The sequence below is a fragment of the Triturus cristatus genome, chromosome 7, assembly GCF_964204655.1.
Source record: "Triturus cristatus chromosome 7, aTriCri1.1, whole genome shotgun sequence".
Lineage (NCBI taxonomy): Eukaryota > Metazoa > Chordata > Amphibia > Caudata > Salamandridae > Triturus > Triturus cristatus.
Window position 1 is genome coordinate 514981603 of NC_140590.1, and position 27165 is coordinate 515008767.

Consider the following 27165-nt stretch of genomic DNA (forward strand, 5'->3'; position numbering starts at 1 on the left):
TGCTTGTTGTTCTATGTTTCCTTTCCTCATACAGCTCTGTTGGCTCTCATGGCACCCGGGGTTCCACACCTATATACTGGTCCAAGTGGGGCTCAATCCTGTGCTTCCTGCCATAAACTTTGATAACATTCATTACTGAACCTGCTGCCTCCTTCCTGAACTCGAGAAGTTGACGATTGTTAACTACACCTCTCTCGCTCCCTTACCCGTTTTCCTCTCTTTTTTAAATTGGGAAAATATGTAGCATATTAAAACGAATGTATAAATGTTTATACATTATATAAGTTAATTCATATCACCATCATACATCAAACAAAAGCCATTAAAACAATGTCATTCAAAAACATAAAAATTCCTAGTAGTTCAGTAATATAACCTGGAATTAAAGTGCTAAGCCGGTCTATGATAGGACACCATATCATCTTTAGATTATGCGTACATGGGTCACTTTATATGATCGATACCTCTAGGGCACAAAACAATGGAAATTCCTGCCATTTCGGGGTTCACGCGGAAGACATACAGGAGCAATGTCTAATCTTGCAGTAATTATAGCAAAGAAGAACACCTCTGACTTTCATGAGGGGATACTAAGAGAATGGCCTTGTAAAAATAGCTTAGGTTTAGGGTCAAGGCTACTTTTGAACATTCACAGCGGAGCCGAAGTCAGGCCCCTGGTTGTCTGCACTGCTTTCTGTAGTTCAGCCAAGCCTGGGAGAGCCAGGGGCTGAGCAGCATTCACCACTCCCTTCTTTTGAAGCCCTGGTTACACTGAGCTACAGAAGGAGGGAAGGGTGAAGGCTGCATGTGTCCTCCTGCACGGCCTATGCGTTTCACTTTCCTTTGCCTAAATAATATATTTTGAGAGGAAAGAGTATGCAGATGCTGTGTATATTAGGATATTAAAATGTTGAGAGCAGCGGGCTATACCAGTCCACATAGGCCGCTTCAGCTCCACTGGGGCTCTCAACACTCCAATGCTCTAATGAATGTTAGCACACATGAACTTATTTAGCAGTAGAAACACTTGAGTCCAATATGCATTAACATTAGAACATGTAAGAAGCAGTTAGATGTGCCACTGAGACCCCATTTATACAAGCTGTATGGTGTAACACTTTAAAATTGTGAACTCTTAGGCGAGAGATGTTCGGAATTGTGCAGCCCATAAGAATATTTACACTTATATCACTAACTGAAATATAAAGACTCATGTTTTAGCCCCCTCAAAACATCTATCATACTATAAAAATATATTGTGGCTATTTATAAGTCAATAACAATTCCATGCGCATCCTTGCCAAAATACCATGAAACATTGCTTAAAAAATACATTACATTCTGAATTAATATCCTTGACTAGATGGTAGAGCAGAGGTCCCTAAGCTACAAATACCTAAAAAAGACGTGCTCGAGTATTTTATATTCCCTCTGGATTTCGTTCAAAGTAAAGATAACCTCATCCGTACATAAATGCCCCAACGTCTTCAAGTGCAAATCATGCCAACTGCGGAGTGCCCATCCTGTGCCAATTTCGACATATTAGGAATACATGAAAGCAATGTGGATATAATAAACCTCGGCATAGGATGCATGGTTCTGATTGCTTCCCAAACTTGTAATATACTTTTAATAGCTAATGTTTTGAATCTCATATGTTTTAAATAAACTGAATCAATCAACCCTTTCGAGAGTGCCAGCTAGAGCGATGGAGGCGCCATACCGCCCCTGCTAATAGGAAGCTGTAAATGACAACTTGAAACGCCTCGTCAGGGGTAGCAAGCGCTATACAAATGCAATTCACGCAGTATTTTAGTTAAACTGGCCAATGAAACTCTAGCAGCTGGGACTCTAACCTTCTGAAGTGTTTTTGGGTTAGTTAGAGCAGTATGGGCCGAAAACGGTTTACAATGCGGGCTAGAATAACCATCTTGAGAAGATTGCATCAGCCTTTTATCAGCCACACACATACTAACACACATCCATAAAACAAGCATTGGCATAGCCAATAGGTCTCGCTTTTGGGACCTTATAATTTTTTAGTTATGCAGCACAATATTCTTGGTCCAACAACATGAACTGTTGCATGGTTAAACACTTAAAAGGTCCCAAAGACGAGACCTATTGGCTATGCCAATACTTGTTTCTGTATGTGGACTGCACCTCCTTTTTTACTTTACTTCAGTTGGGCTTTCACAGGGCCATGAACCTCCACGTCAACCGTGTGGTATGCGATTTCTTTGGTTCCGCATGAGAAAATGTGCAGTAGTGAAGCTCAACTAGTGTTCGTTAATAAGAGTATAAAAATACCAACAGATAATCTACTATTTTAATCTGCAATGTATTGAATATTTTTGCTTTTTCATAATACATTCATGCCAACATCTAGAAACAGGAAAGATTGATTTATTATTATTATTTTTTTAATCAGGGTTCATTATTTTCCCACCTGACTACTACCCATGTAGACAAGTGCTTCAGCCCCTTCCCCCACCCCACACGCGTAGTAAGCGCTATATGAATGTTACCATAGAGTGGAACGTTTACGTACATGTTTCATACTTGGTCACAAGTGTCACTCTCAATAGGATTTAGCGAGTTCTTCATTTCAGGAGTTCCAGGAGAAGGGATAGCTCAAGCAGTCAGAGCTGCCAGAAATATGCAGATAAAGAGTTCCGGTACCAGTGACTTAAACTAAGTGACGTTGCTTTATGTAGGCTGAATTTGGTCAGCTCTATCACTTGCAGTTTTCCCAGTATACTCTTAATTACCCATAAGTAGAGCATGGTTGAATTAAAAACTCCCAACATGCACCGTGTACTTGTATAGAAAGACAAGTGGTAATGGTGACACAAGTGATGCGGGCTGCTTGACATCTGCGGGTTAATGCACACGCTGCAGAGATCTGGGATTAGCCTGCACGCAAAGTATTTAAATCCAGATAAGGGCATTTCAGTCTTTTGTTCTTCTCAAATAGGCAAAATAGAATAGATATTTTCGTGGTGTTCCATTAAGTGCAATGGAGCACAGTGACACTACCTGTTGATAATAATACTAAGTAAGAACACAATAAAATTACGTCCGAAATCCCCACCACTGCTCTCTGCTGCTTTTCACTTAATTCGCTGAAGGCTCGTAGGTTACGACTAGCGTATTACAAAAAGAGCACAGCATTTATCTGATCTTATCACACTGAAAATACATAGATCATTATTTACATTTTTGTAAGAGGGTATGTCATGTCGTTTGTTACTAGGGTTGCAAGTAGTAGACCAGAGTCTAAAACGCGTTTTGTCGCTGCCAGCTCGGTAGAGTGTTATGGGGTGGAAGGTGGAAGGTGGAGGCGAGGCAGGTTAGCTGAGGTGTAGTGAAGCTGAGTTGAGTGCGCTAGAGATGGGAGCGAGAGTATGCCTGGTACTCAAGGGTGAGCTCACCATAGCATGCTATGACGTAGTATTATGAAACAAATTCAGTGTCTGCTAATACTGGGGAGCGCAGGAGGAGCGGAGGCAATAGGGAGAAGCATAAAGGCGAGCGAAAAACGCAGGGTAGAGAAGTGCACGAGGAAGACAGCTAAACAACGCAACGCATCCGTGAAAGCGATCACGATCGCGGGGACGCGCTCTGTGGTCGGGGAGGGGTGGAGCGAGGCTCGCTGCATTGGAGAGGCGGAGCGAGGCACGCGCGCTTGTGCGAGTTATCGCAAGTTGGTGGCCAGGAAAAACAGCCTTTGGTAGCACTTCGAAAAGCCTCTGACTAAATGTCTCAACCAGAGCAACGCATGCGCTGGATCAGGCGAGACCTAAAAATGGAGATTCACTTGTATGTTTTATGAGTAGATAGCTTCAGAACACACTCCTCACAATCTATCCTCCAGGCCCAGCACCTCCTAGTTTTTAACTGTACACTTTCATTCATACAACCCAGTTCTTAGATGTGCAGGACCCCAATGCTTTAAAAATAGCTCCCTTTTACTTGAAGCAAGCGGTAGACCATGGTCCCCGACCACCACCTCCAGGACGATATTCTATTGCAAGCACCTCACGAAACATGTTCCATTTATTGGCCTAAACGTTCCAAGGAAACCCTCCTTTTGCAGAAGTGTAGAGACAGGGGGGAGGCAGGCCATGTGAGTGGAGGGCCACAGAGGAGAGTACATAAGTGGGAAACATAGGAGGAGAACATGAAGCAAAGAGGAAAGGAGAATGACTGAGGCTTAGACCTAATGCGGTGACCAGGAACAACATGTGTGGCACAAATTAAACCAATATAAGTAGTTAAAATAACTCATGTGAAGTAAACACTTAAAAATAACCGATAAATCATTCATCAGAGAACACGCGGTGTGGGGTAGAGAGTGGACATGTAACTCAGAGGCGGGATTTAAAATGTGTGAGATCACGCTGCTGTTTGAAACCGGAGGCGCGCCGTTCTATTTAAAGTAAACACTTGTAAAAGCAGGGGAGCCGGCAAGACAGATCAGCTCTCTCAAGCTCACTACTCTACATTCTGTACATCTGGGGCCATATTGTCAAAGTGTCTCGGGAGCGCAACGGGCATGTGTGCCCGCTTTCTGCATCCCGCGGCTCTTTGGAATTACAAAAGTGGCCATAGACGCTTGTGCGGCCCCTTCTGTAAAATGGATAGCACTGGTACATATGTAGTGTCAGCGTTATCATTAGAGGGTGTTCCCTCATTTGGATGAGGCGTGGCCCCATGCAAATAAGGAAGTCACTTTGCCTCTGCACCTGTTCCATATTACCGACATGGGCGCAGAGGCAAGAATACCTTTAGAAGGCGTACTGAAAGTGTGCCACAAAAAGGTGGCACTGAGTCTTCTAAATGCAGGCCTATAAAGGGATGAAAGCGGGTCCCATGGACCCTCTCAGAGATCTCCTTGCAGACGGGTGCATTTACTCACTGCACCCGCCTCTAAGGAGATCTATAATCCCCCTTAAAGGTCCAGGTGGGTTCCCGCCTGCACAAAGAAACACAGAGCAGCTTTAAAACATCTGCTCTGTATTTCTCTTGAACGGTGAAAGGCAGCGCACAAGGTACCTTGCTGTGCTGCCACACGCCATGTGCAAGGGCAGGAGTAAACCGCATTTAAGCAATACAGTGCATTTGTGTTCTTTCTCCCTGTGCAGCCTAGTGCCAACGTAGGCACCCTTGCACTTTACGTTGCATGCTGGATTGTTTTAGTGCATGAAGGGCCCCTTCCTGCAAAAACACAATCCTAAGAGGCGTTTTCCTCCATCTATATGTGCTGCTAAATGCCTGCACTGACAGCCCCCCTGCTCCGAGTGACTGGACTGTGCTGCCTGCACTGACAGCCCCCCTACACTGCTTTCTCCGAGTGACTTGACTTCGCTGCCTGCACTGACCGAGTCTGCTTCACTGCCTGTTCAGAGTGTCTGGAAGGCAATGCCTGCACCGAATCTCCTTCTCTGCCTGCTCTGAGTGACTGAACGGTGCTGCCTGCACTGACTGAGCCCTCTTCATGGTCTGCTCCAAGTGATTGGACTGCTCTACTGCACCTGAGCCCCCTTCACTGCCTGCTCCGATTGACTGGACAGGGCTGCCTGCACTGAGTCTCCTTCGCTGCCTGCTCTGAGTGACTGGACAGTGATGCCTGCACTGACAGCGCCCCCTTCATTACCTGCTACGAGTGACTGGACTGCGCTGCCTACACTGACCGAGCCCCATTCTCTGCCTGCTCCAAGTGACTGGAGTGCGCAGCCTGCACTGTCCGAATCCCCAGTGCCTGCTCCGAGGGAGTGATCTGCTATGCCTGCACTGACAGCGCCCCTTCATTGCTGCTCCGAGTGACTGGACTATGCTTCCTGCACTAACTAAGCCCCCATCACTGCCTGCTACAAGTGACTGCACTGCGCTGCCTGCACTGACGATCCCCCACGGACTGCTCCGAGTGACTGGACTGCACTGCCTGCACTGACAGCCCCTTCTCTGCCTGCTACGAGTGAGTGGAGTGCGCTGCCTGCACTGAACAAACCCCCACTGCCTGCTCTGTGTGACTGGCCTGTTCTAGCTGCACCCAATCCCCCACTGCCTGCTCCGAGTGAGTGGACTGCGCTGCATGCACACCTGCTCCCCCTCCCCCCACTGCCTGCTCCGAGTGACCGGACTGCTCTTCCTGCACACCTGAGCCCCCTTTGCTGCCTGCTCTGAGTGACTTCACTGCTCTGACCGAACCCCCACTGCCTTCCCCGAGTGCCTTGACTCCTCTACCTGCACTTGAGCCCACTTCACTGCCTGCTCCGAGTGACTGGACGGCACTGCCTGCACTGATAGCACCTCCTTCATTGCCTGCTCTGAGTGACTAGATGGCGCTGCCTGCACTGACAGCCCCCTACACTGCCTGCTCCGAGTGACTGGACTGCGCAGCCTGCACTGAATGAACCCCCACTGCCTGCTCCATGTGACTGGACTGCTCTAGCTGCTGCCAAGAGCCCCCACTGTCTGCTTCGAATGAGTGAACTCGCTGCCTGCACACCTGACCCCCCACCCCCCTTCGCTGCCTGCTCTGTGTGACCGGACTGCTCTGCCTAGACCGAGCCCTTTGCTGCCTGCTCCGAGTGACTGGACGGCGCTGACTGCACACCTGACCCCCCTTCACTGCCTGCTCCGAGTGACTGGAGTGCACTGACTGCACACCTGACCCCCCTTCACTGTCTGCTCCGAGTGACTGGAGTGCGCTGACTGCACACCTGACCCCCCTTCACTGCCTGCTCCGAGTGACTGGACTGCGCTGCCTGCACACCTGATCCCCTCCCCCCCATCGCTGCCCGCTCCGAGTGACTGGAGTGCTCTGCTTAGACCGAGCCCCTTCGCTGCCTGCTCCAAGTGAGCGGCCTGTTTGGCTCACACCCCCGCTCCCCCATGCACTCCATAACAGAAGAGGCGTCTCTGACCTGCAGTCCCGTATCCACTCAGCTCAGCTCCGGGAGTCCACAGCTCATGCCTGTCGAGAGGGCCTGGAAAGAGAGAGAAAAACTCGTCATGCCTCCAGCATTATTCACCACGCTTCTTCTGAGTGAATTAAATGGCTTTTTATTCTGCGCACTTCATAATTAAATTAGTCTTTCCGACCAATACAGGAAGCAAGGCCTCTGTTTCCCTGGAGGGCAGAATGGCAAAGTCTACAGACAGCAAACTTTGGGAAAGAGGCTTGAACGAGACTGCAATGGTAAAGGGTTAAGGGTTATTCAAGGAGTCGGGTAGTTCGGTGGATCAGGGTCTGTGCGCCTGCAGCCAAGATCTGCGAGCAGATCAGAGTTCATTGTTTTATTCTCTGCATCACCTACCTGTTTCTTGAAGGAGAGCTCTATGGGAGCAGGTTACAATTTACAATTTCTGGTAACACTGTAGCGCCAAGGAGCAATGAAGATTGCCAGGAGTGCTATATGACTGGTCAGAAATATTGTTTTCCCATTTTGTGAAGGAGAAACCTGGAGGAGGGCGCAAGTCCACAGAAAAATAGTGTGGGGACTAATTTAGAGGCAGTGACGCCACAAAAAGTAATCTCATTCCTGATTTACAACGCAAAGCGCCTATTTTACGAAAATAATTTAACATCATCATGCAAAATATAAAGAAATGTTTTTGGTTTGTTTGACTTTTTTATAAATTATATATATGTTTCCACATATCAACCTGTAGTACAGCCCAGAAATGACAGAAAGGGACACTATATTTATTCAAATGTGTGGAACTAGAGATGACACTTTAAACTGCATTTAGAGACTAAAACAAAACACGCTGGTGCATTGTTTTTTAAAATAGCCTAACTTTCTGTTAATATATGCAGCTGCTGTGCTGAGGCACAAGGCACACCTCCAATCAGGGGAACTGAGTCCCCTCTCTAAAACGAGCACGGTCCGCTTTCACTTTAGTCCGTTGTGAAAGCTTTCTTGTCTTTATGGGGCCATGTGTTTGAAACACATGGCCCCATAAAGATAAGAAAGCTTTCACGACGCACGGAAGTCAGACGAGCCTGTACAAATGGGACGGCTCAAAAAGCCAAACGAAAACATAATTACCAGCTCTTTTCCAATGGCTGGCCACCGTTAAACATAAACGGTGACGCCAGCCAATGGAAAAGAGGGGCGGGGCTTAAAGCCCTTAACAGAAAATACTTAAAACATTAAATCTCGCCAGCGAGACTGCGCATGTGCGCAGCCCACGCAGGTGAGATCTAAATACTCAGCAAGAGACCCCTATTCCCACTTACCTCCTGCTAGGCTGAGCTCCGCATCTCCCAGATAGTCCTATCTGGCCCCGTCGTCCTCTGCAGCTGTTGCCAAGAAATCGATCGCACCAAGTGCATGTTTGCCTGCCCAAAATGACTTTTTGAGTTGCTGACAGGCATAAAAAAAGTATTTTTGATCGTAAACAGAATTTATCTTTTTGAATAGGGCCCTGTTTGGGAACCATTATTAAATTCTTTCTTTGGGGCTGTCGTGGTGACAATTTTCTACAGCATTTTCCATGTTGTAGTTGGCATTTTTACAAGCAGTTTGCTTTAGTGAGTACTTACGGTGTGTGCGAGTATAAGATGATAAATTAATTTCTTACATTCATATAAAATATGTGCGAGGCTAAAGGAAAAATAAAATTCTTCATGAGACCTACAATTGTAAATGCTAGGTTTTTAAATATTATTAATCAACTATAAATGCTATGGGTGATATTTAAGAACCCCTTTATGTCATTCTAGCAACACGCACCACGCAAGACCGATGCAAATCAAAAATGAGATTTCTGAAGCCATGTGAGGCCACCTTGCATGGCCCTGAGTGGCTTCATAAATCTCGAGTTATACAATGCAGCACTCGGCATGAATGTATGATGCTACAACGCAAACATTTACAATGCATGTCTTTACAACGCAGTTTTTACATCGCAACATCAATTACAATGCATGTTTTTACAACGCATGCCATTACATCGCATACCATTACAACACATACCATTACATCGCATAATTTCTGGGGGAACAGTAGGGTAAGTGTTGGATAGTGTAGGGGTATAAATTACTATTCCCACCCCAGTGAGTGCAACAGTAGGGTAAGTGTTGGATAGTGTAGGGGTAAAAACTATGCGTTGTAATGGTAGGCGTTGTAATGGCATACGTTGTAGTGACATGCGTTGTAATGGCTGCATTGCAGTGGCATGCGATGTAATGACTGCGTTGTAAAGGTTGTTTCCCCTCGGCATCAGTGAGGCATTTCCATGGGTGCTTCTTGTGTATTCCCACACAACATCCATGGGTTTTGACGCATTCCCAGATTTATCAGAAGTGGTAGACCTCGGAATGCGCCAAAAACCTGCACCTCGACAGGTGAGGTGTAATGAGGAGAAATATGCTTATTTCCCTTTGTTGTTTCCTCTTTCTATGTGAGTTGAAAAAACCTCAGGGGATTGTTTTGGGCACAAAGACAATCCTGCTTACAGCGCATGTGCAAGGGTGCCTGCATTGGCGCTAGGCAGCCAAAAGGGCACCATTTCTGCACTTTCCCTGTCACGCAGTGTAGCAAGGTGACTTGCTTCACTGAACTGCGTGACTTGGCCATGCTTATGGCCCTAAATATTTTTACAGTTTTATAGAAAACATGAAACTAAAGAGGAAAACGAGAGGCAGGACTAGCAAATGACAGCGGGAGAGAGACAGAAAAACAGAGAGAGGGAAGTGAAGGCAGTGAGAGTGAAAGATGGAGATTAAAAAATTGAGAGAGAGGGAAAGAGAGAAATAAATGAGAAAGATACATTGTCAAGGACACTAGAGACAGATGACAGGGTAAAATGACTGCAAGAGATAGAAAACAATAAGAGAGACTTAGAGAGTAAATTAAAATGAGAGAGAATAGGGGGGCTAAAGAGTATCAGAAAAAGGCGCAGTGTGTGTTCTTATTTCAAATGCATCTACAGTTTTGTGCATTTATTAGGGAGTTACCTTAAAAACTTTCACTTAATATAAAAACAAATGAATTGCTACTAAAGTGATGGGGGGTGGAGACTAACTATGTTGTCCATACAGTATTCTTCAGGGTTCTGCTCTTGAAACTAATTACTCATCTTAAAAGTGTGTGAATGCATTTGGTGGCCTATTTATGGGAAAGTAACGCAGCCCAGTGCTGCAAGTCAGCTGTGCTGTGTTAGAGGGAAAGAGCTGGAATGCACTGTATATATTGCAATAGGGTACATTTCGGCCCCTTCCCTAGTGCCGGCACAGAATGGGCTGCCTAGGGCCAACACAGGCACTGTTGCACCAGGGTGCAAGGGTGCCTGTGTGGCGTGCCAGATTGTTTTTTGTGCAGGAAGGCGCACCTTCCTGCACAAAAACAATCCTGAGGCATATTCCACTATTTGTGCTGCAGAATGAAGAAGAGGAGGAATTAACAGGGGAAAATAAATATATTTCTCCTGGTTATGCCTCTCCTGAGAAGGCGTATCTTTTTGGTGCATTCCCAGGTCTACCACTGATAGTAAATCTGGGAATGCATCAGAATCGATGGGGATTACGTAACGCCCTTGGAATGCCTTACCAGGGCAAAGTAACACAATGCAGTGATCTATGCTATGTTGCATTACTCCAGATTGATGAAGCCACTCAGGGCCACACAAGGTGGCATTGAGTGGCTTTATAAATCACATTTTGGGCTTGCGTGGTACAAGCCCAACACAACCCCCTTCATAATTTATATTTTTGGGTGCCTTTGGCTAATGGTAAGGAGTGGTGGGAAGCAGAGGTGGAATGGTTTTAAAGAAATAAGGATATTTCCTCTGCATCCTGCTGAGAGTGATAAATCAATGAAGCCAGACTGTCACACCTAAAATGAGTGCCAATCATGTGAACATGTGGTGCCTCAGCCCTACTGGCCTGTAAGGAGCATTAGCTTACTAGTAAAATCTCTCCAGTGCCACTGCAAAGTTGTCCACCAGGGGTTCAAAACATAAGTTTGCCTTAAAAATAAACAACTGCTTTTTTTTCTTTTAGATGCACAGCTGGCAAGAAAGTCGCAGCAATCATGCGAACTCAGTTATAAATGGAAATGGGAGTACACCTTACTCGTCGGTTTAGCACTTGTGATCCTGACCTTGTGTGCAGTCATCACCATAAATAAGTTGGTGGTAAGTAAATCTGATGATTGGTGCGAGTAAATATAACCAGATGGGTGCCATTACTGAGAAAACCCAAAGAGTGCCTTTGGTTAGTCCATCCCAATGGGGCTGGTGGAAATTAAAACTATGTGGTTCTGGCGGATAGCACAATTCAATAGGTATAGCCTATTGGTTGCTACTAGCAAGTATATCCTAATAGCTGCTGGCAATAGATATATCCCAGTGAATGCTGTAAAAAAATGAATCCCTATGGGCGGTGATGGTAAGTGCAACCCCAAGTTTACAAGCAGTAGGTAAGTATATAAGCAGTAAGTCCAACACTATGAGTACTTGCAGTAAGTACAGCTCATTGAGGGCAGGCATGAAATACACAACCGTATAGGTGCTGATGGTAAGTAAAGCCGATAAGGTACTTGTGGTAAGTACAACCAAATGGTTGATGGCTATGACTACATCCTGATGTGTGCCACGCTTACTACTGGGAATATAAGGTGGCATGTTCTGTGTGCCTCTATTTCCATTGTGTGTACCGGGGGTTGGAGAAACAGCCCTCTCAGCAAATGATTTTTTTTTCTCATTTCAACTGCATAGAAGGAAGGTGAATGTCATTGCATTTTCTAATGAAGTTAATGAAGATCTAATACAGCAAGTTTCAGAGAAAATCTACAAATATTTATTGCCAAAACAAATACCTGTGAATCACAGAGTAAGGCAACAGGGGGATCCTCCTATGGTCCAAGTGAGCATCAGCTGCTTAAGCAGAGAGAAGACAGCATTGGAAATCATGTGATGCAACTAAATCAAAGCAGTCACACAAGTGCAACATAAAGGATGCCCTCCCAGGAATACAGTGAATCAGGAACATCAGGAGGGAGCTGCCAGCCAGCTCCTCAACGGTTGTTCATCTCCCCACCAACATTCTTCCTTAGAACCCTCATGACACATGCCATGCGAAATGAAACACTACGACGCGTCTCATGAAGTAGACTCATAGGAGTCTAAATACAGTAAATATCCCTTCTTGTAATAACCAACAAAACAACAACAAAAAATCAAAATATAACAATAATATTGTAAAACACTTATAACAATAACTAGTATCAACACATTTCTCGACTGTTACTCAAACTATCACTAAAAATATAAACAAAGCTTGACACATTCCAAGAAAATATACTAAGCAGCACCCCAGCAAATAATCCCCATGCCAAACCGGTATTTGCCCAGTGGCGGATCCTCCACTAAGGCGGGGGAGCATTACCCACCGCTCTTAGAGCAGCGAAAGAGGGAAAAAGAAAATGATAATAACTGAATGTTCTTATAATTTTATTTTTGGTTACTGCAGGGCTGCGTTAGTGCGAGGTGGGGCTGGTGGCTCAGTGAGGAGGAGTGGACTATACACAATAAGTGCGCATGACTGCTTGGCCGGCCATCTTGTCCAGCCAAGCAGTCATGCACACTTTACATATTTTCCACAAGGACAGCCTGGTAGGGAATATGCACAGGCTCCCTGTCCTGATCTGAGTGCCGATCCACGGTGCTCAGACCAATTACAGCGCTGCAGGGGAGAATGTGTGCCCTGGTGCTTCCTGCGGCTTCTTCCAGACTGCAGTCAGGAAGAGAAGAAAAGTGGAGGAGATGTGGCCGGCGGAAAAGGTAAGTGTGTTTTTTTAAATATTTTCCAACCACCCATTCCCTACTAGCCACCACTGCATTTGCCTAACCCTTCCATGATTACCATCACGTTCTTCATCAGTCCTTTGATAAGATGGATCACATCCACCAGGAATTGCCTCTTTTTGCCCTTCTTGCATCCTCTCACCTTGCACACAATGTTTTCTATCTTCACTCATCCCATCTTCGATTTCTTCTCTTAACAGACAGTCTGCAACTTTTAACACTTTTTTTGATTCAACACAAAGCCATTACTTAACAACACAGTGTAAGGATACACTCACTCTCTTAATCTGCAAAGGATCAGAAAATGTAGCCAAACCTTTGTCTTCCCTACGTCCTTTCCTCACACGCAACCACTCTCCAACTTTAAGCGCATTCTTCAAACTTTCCACATTTTCTGCCAGTCTTTTCCTCTCCACTCCTTTGGACATCAAACCTTTCGCTCACCTTGCTCACATAAATTCAAACTGCACTTTTCCTGTGGCCCTGTTCAGCATAGTACGATTTGCCCACACCAGTTTTCTCACTGCACTCTTCCACTGGGTTACCTGAACTCAACGTCAGTTGTAAACCCTCCTTTTTAGTCCTATTCCACCTTTTCACTCTGGAAATGATCAACTGAAGATCTGATGTGCTCAACAGCATAATCTTCCAAGAAGGGGCATGGCCAGCCATCACCGTGACTTTGTTTGGCTCTGCGGAAGAGCCCTGTGAGAGAGTGGTTTTCAGCGGCCAGTGCTGGGCAAATGGCGAGCGGTGTGCCGGGACTGGGCAAATAGAAGACTGTGATCACTCTGGACACCTATCTTGGGTGAGCAGGGTTCCGATATCTGCCCTTTGCGGAATATTGGGATCGCTGCCACCTAGCCAAAATGGTGGTTGCACCCTGAAGTGGCTGACGATACCTTCAAGGGAGAGCACCGCAGCAAGGGAGGACACAGACGCGGTGGCACACGGGGTGCAGAAGAGGAGACAGCCCACCCGGGACTCCAATGCCCTTTCGCAATGCGGGAGCTTTGTTGCAGCAGCAGCGGGCCATGAGAGGTGGTGAGCTGCGGTGCTGAGACTCTGAAATGGCGGCTCTTCCCAGCATCATTAGACGGCTTTTGCGGAGATTCCCCAGGGGCGCAGACCATACCAGAGCCCAGGAGAGGGACACTGAACAGGCCCACACCTGTCCCAGCTCTATCACAGATGCTGCACGGGGGCTCCAGGGAGGAATCTGGGCCATCGTACCAGGCACACACGAGACGGTAGGAGTGCCCCCTGTGGTGCGACTGACCACTAGAGCTGCATATCAAGGGCAGAGCCTGCAGAAGAAAAGCAGAAAGGCAGGCGGATTACCCAGGCCGGTCCCACCGGGCTGTTCTGCGCCCCGGGGGTGGCGAGGAACTCTGTGAGATGTGCCTGGTCCCATGCCTGACCCTAAGATGGCACCCATTGTCTTTTAAGCCAGGCCACAGTGATACCAGCACAGATTGCTGCGATAAAACCCTCGCATCTCGTGCACTGGGGAGATCCCATTCTAGCAGGCACCAGAAGAGCATGCAGTCCTTGAGGAGGTGAGCCTTCCCGGGCTCTAGTGCTCTTGAGAGCAAAGCAACGCCATAACAGATTCCTCACCACAACACTGCTCCTCCCCTTGACCACGTGATTCAGGAATGGAGGGTTGTGGGGTGCGACAAAGAGCTGCCCCGTTGCCACCCAAAAAAGGACAGCCCAACAAGGTCTCCAGCTACTTCGGAGCATCCAAAGCAGGTGAAGTGCAAGAAAAAGAGGGCATCCAGGAGACAGGGGGAATGGCGTTCTCCCGGGAGGACCTCCTCACAACGTAAAAGAATTTAAAAGGGAGCTCATAGAAGACATTCAGGTGGACATAGGAGCCTCCTTCGACTCCTTCCAGTTGAAAATTCAGACAAAAATTATTGCACTTCAAGTGAACGTAGACTCAATTGCGTCGCTCACCCTCGACCTAGAGGCAAAATGCCAGAACCTGGAGAGTCAACTCCAATTGCTGGAGGAGGGGGTAGAATCCCTGTCTGCCCAGTTGAACTCTACACTGCTCAAATGCGAGGACCTGGAGAACCGCTCCCGAAGGAATAACATCAGGGTGCGGGCCTGGAGGAAGGGAAAGAAGGAACCGATCTGGATACATGTATAGTGGGCCTGTTCACTGGCATCATAGGCGAGGGGGCACACAATGTACATCTGGTGCACGTGCATTGAGTGGGCCTGGCTCTACAAGGGGGAAACAAATGCCGAGAGACAGCATGGCCAAATTCCCCTCCAATAAGATCAAGGAACTGGTGCTCCGGAAGGCACGAGACAGAGAGTTGGTAGACTACCAGGGAGCAACCTGCGCTCTTTTGCAAGATGTTGCCCTGGCCACACTGATGAGGCTCCAACAATTTTGGCTGATCACATCCACCCTGAGGGAGTGCCGCATTAAATTTGGGTGGATTTACCCATTCGGTCTTGCCTTTTCCCTCAATAACAAACAGCAGCATTTTACGGAGGTGGAGGGCGCGGCGGCCCTCCTTGGTATGGGGAGAGTGTCGCCACAAAGGGAGGCATCGCCGAGTGAAGCACTCAATGAGCGGCCCCTGGGCTGGTGACCTCCTTGGCCTGGCAGACACCTAAACAAGCAAACAAGAAGTTGTCGTGACGAGAATACATAAGCAACTGGCCTCATATGTATGATAAAGGATTACTCCACTTAAACTGCAGAAGCACTCATTTACCCAAGAAGATTTAAGGCGCTGTGGATCCATACCCGGGGTGCTTGGACACCCCTAGGGAAAGGACAGAATCGACAGAGGGGCCTCCTCCCATCTTCTACTGTCGCAAACCATGACATACCAGCTGACATTCGCCGCTTAGCTGTCTAGAGCCGAGATGGGATCATTCCAGAGTTAAGGTCTTCTAAAGAACTCTCACGGGGCTCTGGGTGCGGCAGTGGTTTTGCCCCAGTAGCCTTCCGAAGATGAAGTCCAACAGGACTCTGTGGAATCCTGAACAGTTCATGTTTTTGCTAGTATTTGTATTGATCCATGTTTTACCCAGGGTACACAACTCGAAAGTAATGGAAGGGAACAGGGAGGTGGGGTGGTCCCCACTATCGCGCACAACAGGACACAGGGGCGGATGGGGGTTAAACTAATGTTGTGGAATGTTAGGGGCCTCAACTCCCCTAATAAAAGGCAACGCTTCTGGAAATTTCTAGGGGATGAGGGACCACAGGTGGTGGCTGTGCAGGAGACACATCTTAAGAAGGGAGAGGAATTAAGGTTGAAACATAGGCACAAACCCATGATATTTTGAGCATCCAGCTCCAGGAAACAAAATGGAGTTGCCCTGATGTTCCACTCCTCCACTCAATGTCACCTAGAGGTCTGGATAAGCGATAAGGAGGAGAGATTTATCATGGTTAGGGGACTGTTGTTGGGTCGGCCCTGCAAGATCGCCACAGTGCATGCACCTAATACAGGGCAGGATGATTTTATGTCAGCCTTTCTTGCCTCCCTGATGGGATTTGTCTAAGGGGAAATTGTTCTCATGGGAAATTTTAATCTCATCTGGGACTCACAGATGGACATCACACACCCACAGAGAACCGGGAGGTGTTTAGCAGGGCACTGAAACTGTCCCTACAACTTGGGCTGCTAGACATTTGGAGGGCACTTCCTCCCACCATGCAGGACTATTCTTTTTTCTCACACGCCCACAGGATAGACCACATTTTTGTTAGCCAGTCACTCTTACATGCTGCATACACGGCCTCCCCCTTCCGCCCCATAACCCTCTCAGACCATGCTCCCCTGACTTGATTATTAAACTGGCCAGCCCCACGCTATAAATTGACAAGATGGTATTTCCCAGACATATTGTGCAGGGACAGACCACACAGAGACTATCTATGTAAAGCTATCAGGGATGTTTTCATAGCTAACGATCCTGCGGACCCATCCCCAGCAAACAACTGCGATGCCTTCAAGCATTTATAAGGGGACACTGCATTGCTCTCATCAACTCCCTGAGGAAACCCCAGACGAAAGAAAGACTGGCGTTAGAACAAGAGCTGATCCAAGCGAAAAAATCACACAAAGACTCGCCTTCGGTACTAGCCCTTAGAAAAGTCAAGGCCCTCATGGGGAAACTGAATGTCATCTATACTAATAGAGCTGAAAAGACTATCCTGAGACTCCAGGCCCATAGTTAAGAGGGGAAAGATAAAGTAGGATCACTTTTGGCATGGCAATTAAGGGTTAAACAGGAGAAGGACTATGTGAGGCAAATCATCGATAGGAATGGGGTCCCTAATACTAGTGAAGAGGGGAAGGCAGTAGCGTTCCATGACTTCTACAGCATGTTATTCATGGCTGAACCACCCCTAGAGACAGACCAGATTCAATATTTAGATTCCCTAGAGCTACCTCAGGTCCCGGCAGCAACTAATGAGGATTTGGGCAGCGCCATATTCCAAAAAAAAGTTCAGACAGCCATTGATTGCCTCAAACGACATAAAGCCCCGGGCCCAGATCAGTTCACGGCACAGTTCCACTGAACTTTTGCTGTTGAACTAGTTCCTCAAGTTAATACTCTATTCAGTGTTATTGCGGATGCCAAGCGGTGTCCCCCTCCTAGGGGGAAGCCCTGATCTCAAAAATTCCGAAAGTGTGTAAGGACCCTCAAGAGCGTACCTCTTATAGACCTATCGGTCTGTTAAATCTTGATGCAAAAATGAATTAATTTTTTTTTGCTCTTAGACTAGAGAGAGTCCTACCCACTCTTATTCACCCCGACAAATCAGGGTTCACTAAAGGGCGCCAGACCCACGATAATCTACGTAGGGTATCCTACCTTTTTAGATAAGGCCAGAAGAAATGGATCCCTGCGGCCTTCTTATCGCTTGATGTGTAGAAGGCCTTTGACCGAGTGGACTGGGCCTTCCTGCAGCTTTCTCTGCATCGATTTGGTTTCTGTGAGTCCTTCCTGGGTATGGTGAGGGCCAACTACAGTACCCCACGGTCAAGGGTATTAGTAAACGGGGTGGCCTCTGATTTTTTTAACTTGGCTAGGGGTACCAGACAAGGCTGCCCCTTTTCCCTGATGCTCTTTGCCCTTAGCATCAAGACTTTACCAGCAAGGGTGAAAGCGAACACGAAGATTAGTGAGATTAGGTTTGGGACCAATGACCACAAAATTATGATATTTGCGGATGATGTCCTCCTGCCAATAACCAACCCAGTCATCTCCCTGACCGAAATACATCAGAAACTAGGGCAGTTTGAAAAGTTTTCAGGCTTCAAGGTTAACCTCTCTAAATCTTTCATGTTAAATCTAACGCTGCCCCCAGAGGTGCAAAGAACTGTGGAGGAGATGTCCTCCGTTCGGTGAGCGCGTAAAGCTATTACATATCTAGGTGTCCAAATCACTCCCCAGCTGAGTGATCTATTTAGGGCCAATTTCCCCCGTTGCTTGAACAACTTACAACTGATTTTTAAAAATGGAGCGCCGCATACATTTCCTGGATAGGTCAAATTAATGTGGTAAAGATGAATGTACTCCCCTGCCTTCTTTATCTCTTCCAGGGGCTTCCTATCATGCCTGAGGATGGGTTATTCAAGGAGTTGAGATCCATGATCACCAATTTTATCTGAATGGGTCAAAGGGTACGTCTTCCCCACCGTCTCCTGACGAGGCCGTGACTCAGGGGAGGCCTCGCTCTCCCGGACTTCCTACTATATTATAGAGTGGCTCAGCTACGGGTCTTGGGCGAATGATCACTGAGGGAATTGGAGAAACTGTGGATACACATAGACAGGTGACGGTTAGAACCATTTGGGACTTGCCGTGGAGACAGGGGGATGAAAGGTCGGCCAACGCCTATCTGAGCATACCCACAGCAACTACCCTCCAGGTATGGGACACTGTGACCAAAACCCTACCGTTGACCACATTCCCATCACACCCTCATCAATTTTAGCACTGCCTTCCCCCAGCGCTTAGGTAAGGGCCTTTTGATCACTGGAGGGAGGGAGTGTGCTTCATGATTTCGGACCTCTTGACCAAAGGGAAGATACGCACCTTTGCCGACTGTGTAACCCACTTCCAGCCTCCCACAAACTGAAGGCTTCCATTATGCGCAGTTAGCACATTAGGTCCAGCAGCCACAGATGCGACAGGCGCCCACTAGAGAACTGCTCCCGTTAGACAAATATGTAAAAACTGGCAATGCAGCGAAGGGGTGCATCTCCTTTCTATATACACTCTTGCATACACTTAGCCCTCAGCGGTCACCGTGCCACAAAACATTTTGGGAGAGCATTATACCGACCCCACCTTCAGAAATGCACTGGGAGTCCCTCTACAAAGACATTGCGAAATACAATCGCTCCATGTTCCTGAGGGAGGCCCACTACAAACCTATGTATGATTGGTATCTTTATCCGCAGAAGCTACACTCAATTTTCCCTGACACGTCCAATCGCTGCTGGCGGGGTTGCGGCCTTCTGGGGGATTTTCAACATATATGGTGGTATTGTCCCGCTATCCAAACCTCCGGGAAGGAAATATGGTCCCAGATCAGGTTAATATTGGGAAACCCGATCTGGGATTCCATGGAGCATATACTCCTGGGAGTTCGCAACCCAAATCTCAAATATCAGACCCAGGGAGACCGTTCCGTCATGTGAGTTTGTTTGGGTGCGGCCAAGATGGCACTGGCAGCAACCTGGAAGAAACCAGAGGCTCCCTAATTTCCACAATAGCACACCCACTTGTGGTGCGCACTGGCCCTCAAACGAATGTCAGACATAGTTGAGTACTCGTGTAAGGGCTTTGACTATGTTTGGAGCCCACTAGTAGGTTACCTATCAGAGGGGCTTCTACTCTTCGCATGTGGTCCAAGGCTTAGGGCATTCCATCTCTTCCTGATATAGTGGTGGGCTCCTTCTGCCTGAAGTTTGTGCCCCAGGATTTCTCCCCCTCCCACGTGGGCACTCCTGTGCAGGTCGTGGGTAGCCCACTTAACGACCCCGCTCCACACACTAGAACATAGGCTTATGTGTCTCCCTGGGTTTGGTTGGTCTTAACCATTTTTTTCTTATTATATGTTGGTATTTTTGTTTCTTTACCTTTAGTGGCGTTCAAATATAGCAGTACTCAGCTTTGGGGACATGCACTCCTCTTGCACTGAGTTTAATATATTTTCATTCTGAGTCTGCACAAGGTTCTCCTCTCAGATAATATTTGCAGGGGCAGTCCGAAACTTGTCACTAAACTGTGCTTATACTATAGTTGCCTAATGCATGGATTATGCTCCTGTGAGCAAGGATTGAACACAACATGGTTTCTATAAAATGTTTGTAGCCTTTGCATAAAATTCAATAAACAGATTTTGACATAATCTTCCAAGAATTCCTTCATCTCTTGTGATACAAACTGCACACCATTATCAGTTACTATTTGGTCCGGTATTCCCTTTCTCTGCCACAATTCTTCTTAAGATGTAATCACGTCCTGATTGATCACATGAGCAGTTAATTGAACCTGTGGCCATCTTGAATAGTAATCTATGACTACCAATGCATATTTAGGGCAAAAACCCAGCACTTTGTATGGACCAGAAATGTGCAACCCTAGTTTCCTCAAAGGTGTATGCCTTTTGTCCACCTCAACTGGTGGATACTCCCTGGTTTTGTGACTTGTCACTCCAAGTGCATGGTATACATTCCCTTATCACTCTCCCCACATCTTTATCAGCATGTGTTTGCTTTCACTTGTGCCAGCATGTCCTTCAAGTGCCAGCTTCAGTATGTCCCACTCTGTATGTCCAGTACAACCAATAACTCACCCCTGAGAAATACCTCACAAGTGACTGATTATTCTGTACTTATATTCCTGAACTACACTGCCCCCTGGGAAGCCTTACCTTTGACTGGCCAATCTTTTGTCAAATACTCCTTCACTTCTTGCAATGTTGCATCCTCTTTGATTGCTTGATCTACTCCTCATGTCGACCCTCAGTAAGGGTACCTAGATTCACTGCTGTCCACTCCACCTTCACTCTTCACCAGTAACAGCGACAAACAATCCGAATCGACATTTGCCACACTCCAAAAGTGTTCTCCATCAATCTCAACAACCACTTGGTAATCCTTGAAGGAACCTGACCAGTACCTTCCCTAGTAAACAAATTCACCAACAGTTGATGATCTGTGTGAATCATGAAATCCATTCCCAGCACAAATTCAGAAAATGACACACACACCCCCAACACACCAAGCCCTCTCTTTCAATTGTAGAATAAGACAACTCTGCTCCTCTAAAAGGTCTCAAAGCATAAGCTATCATAAATTCCTTACTACCCCTGTGTTACATCAAATCAGCTCCCAAGCCTACACTTCTAGCATCTGTGCAAATTATGCATTAGTCTATGTTGTCTAATGGTTTCAAGGCTGGGCTAACACAATAAATATTTTAATCAACACAAACTCCTTCTGAGAGTCTACACTCCATTCAAATGTAAAACATCTTACCATACTTTTTCTCATGCATTCTGTTTGGCTGCAAACATAGGAACAAACAGGAGTAATACTCCGCAAACCCTGCTCATCCAGCCAATGACCCAAGTATTCTACACGATTCAAACCAATTTTACATTTGTCACGCTTGATGGTTAATCCAAACTCCTGTCCTGCTCTTCGATATACTTACCAAATACCAAGATATTTTCTCGAAAATAAGTCACATTGTTTTTTTCTTTAAAGAGTTGGTGCATGGCCCGTAAAAATACAGCTGCTGTGGATGCCGGATCAAAAGGCATGCCCTTAAACTTGTATGCTCCCTCAGTTGTGATAAAAGACATGCGTGGTCCTGACTTTGGGTGCAATCATATCTAATAATCTGCCGATAACAAATCAAGAATAGGGAAAATAGGACACTGAACAGGCCCACACCTGTCCCAGCTCTATCACAGATGCTGCACGGGGGCTCCAGGGAGGAATCTGGGCCATCGTACCAGGCACACACGAGACGGTAGGAGTGCCCCCTGTGGTGCGACTGACCACTAGAGCTGCATATCAAGGGCAGAGCCTGCAGAAGAAAAGCAGAAAGGCAGGCGGATTACCCAGGCCGGTCCCACCGGGCTGTTCTGCGCCCCGGGGGTGGCGAGGAACTCTGTGAGATGTGCCTGGTCCCATGCCTGACCCTAAGATGGCACCCATTGTCTTTTAAGCCAGGCCACAGTGATACCAGCACAGATTGCTGCGATAAAACCCTCGCATCTCGTGCACTGGGGAGATCCCATTCTAGCAGGCACCAGAAGAGCATGCAGTCCTTGAGGAGGTGAGCCTTCCCGGGCTCTAGTGCTCTTGAGAGCAAAGCAACGCCATAACAGATTCCTCACCACAACACTGCTCCTCCCCTTGACCACGTGATTCAGGAATGGAGGGTTGTGGGGTGCGACAAAGAGCTGCCCCGTTGCCACCCAAAAAAGGACAGCCCAACAAGGTCTCCAGCTACTTCGGAGCATCCAAAGCAGGTGAAGTGCAAGAAAAAGAGGGCATCCAGGAGACAGGGGGAATGGCGTTCTCCCGGGAGGACCTCCTCACAACGTAAAAGAATTTAAAAGGGAGCTCATAGAAGACATTCAGGTGGACATAGGAGCCTCCTTCGACTCCTTCCAGTTGAAAATTCAGACAAAAATTATTGCACTTCAAGTGAACGTAGACTCAATTGCGTCGCTCACCCTCGACCTAGAGGCAAAATGCCAGAACCTGGAGAGTCAACTCCAATTGCTGGAGGAGGGGGTAGAATCCCTGTCTGCCCAGTTGAACTCTACACTGCTCAAATGCGAGGACCTGGAGAACCGCTCCCGAAGGAATAACATCAGGGTGCGGGCCTGGAGGAAGGGAAAGAAGGAACCGATCTGGATACATGTATAGTGGGCCTGTTCACTGGCATCATAGGCGAGGGGGCACACAATGTACATCTGGTGCACGTGCATTGAGTGGGCCTGGCTCTACAAGGGGGAAACAAATGCCGAGAGACAGCATGGCCAAATTCCCCTCCAATAAGATCAAGGAACTGGTGCTCCGGAAGGCACGAGACAGAGAGTTGGTAGACTACCAGGGAGCAACCTGCGCTCTTTTGCAAGATGTTGCCCTGGCCACACTGATGAGGCTCCAACAATTTTGGCTGATCACATCCACCCTGAGGGAGTGCCGCATTAAATTTGGGTGGATTTACCCATTCGGTCTTGCCTTTTCCCTCAATAACAAACAGCAGCATTTTACGGAGGTGGAGGGCGCGGCGGCCCTCCTTGGTATGGGGAGAGTGTCGCCACAAAGGGAGGCATCGCCGAGTGAAGCACTCAATGAGCGGCCCCTGGGCTGGTGACCTCCTTGGCCTGGCAGACACCTAAACAAGCAAACAAGAAGTTGTCGTGACGAGAATACATAAGCAACTGGCCTCATATGTATGATAAAGGATTACTCCACTTAAACTGCAGAAGCACTCATTTACCCAAGAAGATTTAAGGCGCTGTGGATCCATACCCGGGGTGCTTGGACACCCCTAGGGAAAGGACAGAATCGACAGAGGGGCCTCCTCCCATCTTCTACTGTCGCAAACCATGACATACCAGCTGACATTCGCCGCTTAGCTGTCTAGAGCCGAGATGGGATCATTCCAGAGTTAAGGTCTTCTAAAGAACTCTCACGGGGCTCTGGGTGCGGCAGTGGTTTTGCCCCAGTAGCCTTCCGAAGATGAAGTCCAACAGGACTCTGTGGAATCCTGAACAGTTCATGTTTTTGCTAGTATTTGTATTGATCCATGTTTTACCCAGGGTACACAACTCGAAAGTAATGGAAGGGAACAGGGAGGTGGGGTGGTCCCCACTATCGCGCACAACAGGACACAGGGGCGGATGGGGGTTAAACTAATGTTGTGGAATGTTAGGGGCCTCAACTCCCCTAATAAAAGGCAACGCTTCTGGAAATTTCTAGGGGATGAGGGACCACAGGTGGTGGCTGTGCAGGAGACACATCTTAAGAAGGGAGAGGAATTAAGGTTGAAACATAGGCACAAACCCATGATATTTTGAGCATCCAGCTCCAGGAAACAAAATGGAGTTGCCCTGATGTTCCACTCCTCCACTCAATGTCACCTAGAGGTCTGGATAAGCGATAAGGAGGAGAGATTTATCATGGTTAGGGGACTGTTGTTGGGTCGGCCCTGCAAGATCGCCACAGTGCATGCACCTAATACAGGGCAGGATGATTTTATGTCAGCCTTTCTTGCCTCCCTGATGGGATTTGTCTAAGGGGAAATTGTTCTCATGGGAAATTTTAATCTCATCTGGGACTCACAGATGGACATCACACACCCACAGAGAACCGGGAGGTGTTTAGCAGGGCACTGAAACTGTCCCTACAACTTGGGCTGCTAGACATTTGGAGGGCACTTCCTCCCACCATGCAGGACTATTCTTTTTTCTCACACGCCCACAGGATAGACCACATTTTTGTTAGCCAGTCACTCTTACATGCTGCATACACGGCCTCCCCCTTCCGCCCCATAACCCTCTCAGACCATGCTCCCCTGACTTGATTATTAAACTGGCCAGCCCCACGCTATAAATTGACAAGATGGTATTTCCCAGACATATTGTGCAGGGACAGACCACACAGAGACTATCTATGTAAAGCTATCAGGGATGTTTTCATAGCTAACGATCCTGCGGACCCATCCCCAGCAAACAACTGCGATGCCTTCAAGCATTTATAAGGGGACACTGCATTGCTCTCATCAACTCCCTGAGGAAACCCCAGACGAAAGAAAGACTGGCGTTAGAACAAGAGCTGATCCAAGCGAAAAAATCACACAAAGACTCGCCTTCGGTACTAGCCCTTAGAAAAGTCAAGGCCCTCATGGGGAAACTGAATGTCATCTATACTAATAGAGCTGAAAAGACTATCCTGAGACTCCAGGCCCATAGTTAAGAGGGGAAAGATAAAGTAGGATCACTTTTGGCATGGCAATTAAGGGTTAAACAGGAGAAGGACTATGTGAGGCAAATCATCGATAGGAATGGGGTCCCTAATACTAGTGAAGAGGGGAAGGCAGTAGCGTTCCATGACTTCTACAGCATGTTATTCATGGCTGAACCACCCCTAGAGACAGACCAGATTCAATATTTAGATTCCCTAGAGCTACCTCAGGTCCCGGCAGCAACTAATGAGGATTTGGGCAGCGCCATATTCCAAAAAAAAGTTCAGACAGCCATTGATTGCCTCAAACGACATAAAGCCCCGGGCCCAGATCAGTTCACGGCACAGTTCCACTGAACTTTTGCTGTTGAACTAGTTCCTCAAGTTAATACTCTATTCAGTGTTATTGCGGATGCCAAGCGGTGTCCCCCTCCTAGGGGGAAGCCCTGATCTCAAAAATTCCGAAAGTGTGTAAGGACCCTCAAGAGCGTACCTCTTATAGACCTATCGGTCTGTTAAATCTTGATGCAAAAATGAATTAATTTTTTTTTGCTCTTAGACTAGAGAGAGTCCTACCCACTCTTATTCACCCCGACAAATCAGGGTTCACTAAAGGGCGCCAGACCCACGATAATCTACGTAGGGTATCCTACCTTTTTAGATAAGGCCAGAAGAAATGGATCCCTGCGGCCTTCTTATCGCTTGATGTGTAGAAGGCCTTTGACCGAGTGGACTGGGCCTTCCTGCAGCTTTCTCTGCATCGATTTGGTTTCTGTGAGTCCTTCCTGGGTATGGTGAGGGCCAACTACAGTACCCCACGGTCAAGGGTATTAGTAAACGGGGTGGCCTCTGATTTTTTTAACTTGGCTAGGGGTACCAGACAAGGCTGCCCCTTTTCCCTGATGCTCTTTGCCCTTAGCATCAAGACTTTACCAGCAAGGGTGAAAGCGAACACGAAGATTAGTGAGATTAGGTTTGGGACCAATGACCACAAAATTATGATATTTGCGGATGATGTCCTCCTGCCAATAACCAACCCAGTCATCTCCCTGACCGAAATACATCAGAAACTAGGGCAGTTTGAAAAGTTTTCAGGCTTCAAGGTTAACCTCTCTAAATCTTTCATGTTAAATCTAACGCTGCCCCCAGAGGTGCAAAGAACTGTGGAGGAGATGTCCTCCGTTCGGTGAGCGCGTAAAGCTATTACATATCTAGGTGTCCAAATCACTCCCCAGCTGAGTGATCTATTTAGGGCCAATTTCCCCCGTTGCTTGAACAACTTACAACTGATTTTTAAAAATGGAGCGCCGCATACATTTCCTGGATAGGTCAAATTAATGTGGTAAAGATGAATGTACTCCCCTGCCTTCTTTATCTCTTCCAGGGGCTTCCTATCATGCCTGAGGATGGGTTATTCAAGGAGTTGAGATCCATGATCACCAATTTTATCTGAATGGGTCAAAGGGTACGTCTTCCCCACCGTCTCCTGACGAGGCCGTGACTCAGGGGAGGCCTCGCTCTCCCGGACTTCCTACTATATTATAGAGTGGCTCAGCTACGGGTCTTGGGCGAATGATCACTGAGGGAATTGGAGAAACTGTGGATACACATAGACAGGTGACGGTTAGAACCATTTGGGACTTGCCGTGGAGACAGGGGGATGAAAGGTCGGCCAACGCCTATCTGAGCATACCCACAGCAACTACCCTCCAGGTATGGGACACTGTGACCAAAACCCTACCGTTGACCACATTCCCATCACACCCTCATCAATTTTAGCACTGCCTTCCCCCAGCGCTTAGGTAAGGGCCTTTTGATCACTGGAGGGAGGGAGTGTGCTTCATGATTTCGGACCTCTTGACCAAAGGGAAGATACGCACCTTTGCCGACTGTGTAACCCACTTCCAGCCTCCCACAAACTGAAGGCTTCCATTATGCGCAGTTAGCACATTAGGTCCAGCAGCCACAGATGCGACAGGCGCCCACTAGAGAACTGCTCCCGTTAGACAAATATGTAAAAACTGGCAATGCAGCGAAGGGGTGCATCTCCTTTCTATATACACTCTTGCATACACTTAGCCCTCAGCGGTCACCGTGCCACAAAACATTTTGGGAGAGCATTATACCGACCCCACCTTCAGAAATGCACTGGGAGTCCCTCTACAAAGACATTGCGAAATACAATCGCTCCATGTTCCTGAGGGAGGCCCACTACAAACCTATGTATGATTGGTATCTTTATCCGCAGAAGCTACACTCAATTTTCCCTGACACGTCCAATCGCTGCTGGCGGGGTTGCGGCCTTCTGGGGGATTTTCAACATATATGGTGGTATTGTCCCGCTATCCAAACC

General features: G+C 47.3%; 1 protein-coding gene across 3 annotated transcripts in view; it reads left to right on the top strand.

Moving 5' to 3' along the window:
• LOC146809997 (uncharacterized) overlaps positions 1–27165 on the top strand; it is a 272745-nt gene that overhangs the window by 228552 nt on the left and 17028 nt on the right. For all 3 annotated transcript variants that reach the window (XM_085616873.1, XM_085616874.1, XM_085616872.1), the window contains one exon: positions 11018–11151. In XM_085616873.1, coding sequence (XP_085472999.1) covers positions 11018–11151 — 134 coding nt within the window. The remainder of the gene's footprint in view (positions 1–11017; positions 11152–27165) is intronic.